The sequence below is a fragment of the Phaethon lepturus genome, unplaced genomic scaffold (genome assembly GCF_000687285.1).
Source record: "Phaethon lepturus isolate BGI_N335 unplaced genomic scaffold, ASM68728v1 scaffold32700, whole genome shotgun sequence".
Taxonomy (NCBI): Eukaryota; Metazoa; Chordata; class Aves; order Phaethontiformes; family Phaethontidae; genus Phaethon; species Phaethon lepturus.
In genome coordinates, this window is record NW_010511724.1 from 2155 (window position 1) to 2496 (window position 342).

The 342-nt window shown below is 65.2% G+C and overlaps 1 protein-coding gene across 1 annotated transcript in view; it reads left to right on the forward strand.

Moving 5' to 3' along the window:
* The window catches only part of DOHH (deoxyhypusine hydroxylase/monooxygenase), a 2250-nt gene extending 2049 nt beyond the window's left edge, over positions 1 to 201 (forward strand). The window contains 1 exon segment of the mRNA XM_010284923.1: positions 1 to 201. This exon segment is cut by the window's left edge and continues 14 nt beyond it. Coding sequence (XP_010283225.1) covers positions 1 to 201 — 201 coding nt within the window.
* The last annotated feature ends 141 nt before the right edge of the window (positions 202 to 342 follow it).

A 342-nucleotide genomic window follows, 5' to 3' on the forward strand; every position in this document is an offset into this window, starting at 1 on the left:
CCCATGGTGCGCCACGAGTGCGCCGAGGCCCTGGGCTCCATCGCCCGCCCTTCCTGCCTGGAGACCCTGCGCGCCTTCGCCCACGACGAGGAGCGGGTGGTGCGGGAGAGCTGCGAGGTGGCTCTGGACATGTACGAGTACGAGAACGGCGCTCAGTTCCAGTACGCCGACGGGCTCTGCAAGCTGCAGGCCTCTGCCTGAGCCCCGGCTGGGGGTGGCACAGGCTGGGCGCGCTACATGGATCCATGCCTTGCCATGGCAGAGGTGGAGGAGGAACTGGATTTGCTTTCTGGCACAATTACAGCTGCCTCCTTCCAAATCCAGGCTGAGCTGCTACTTTCC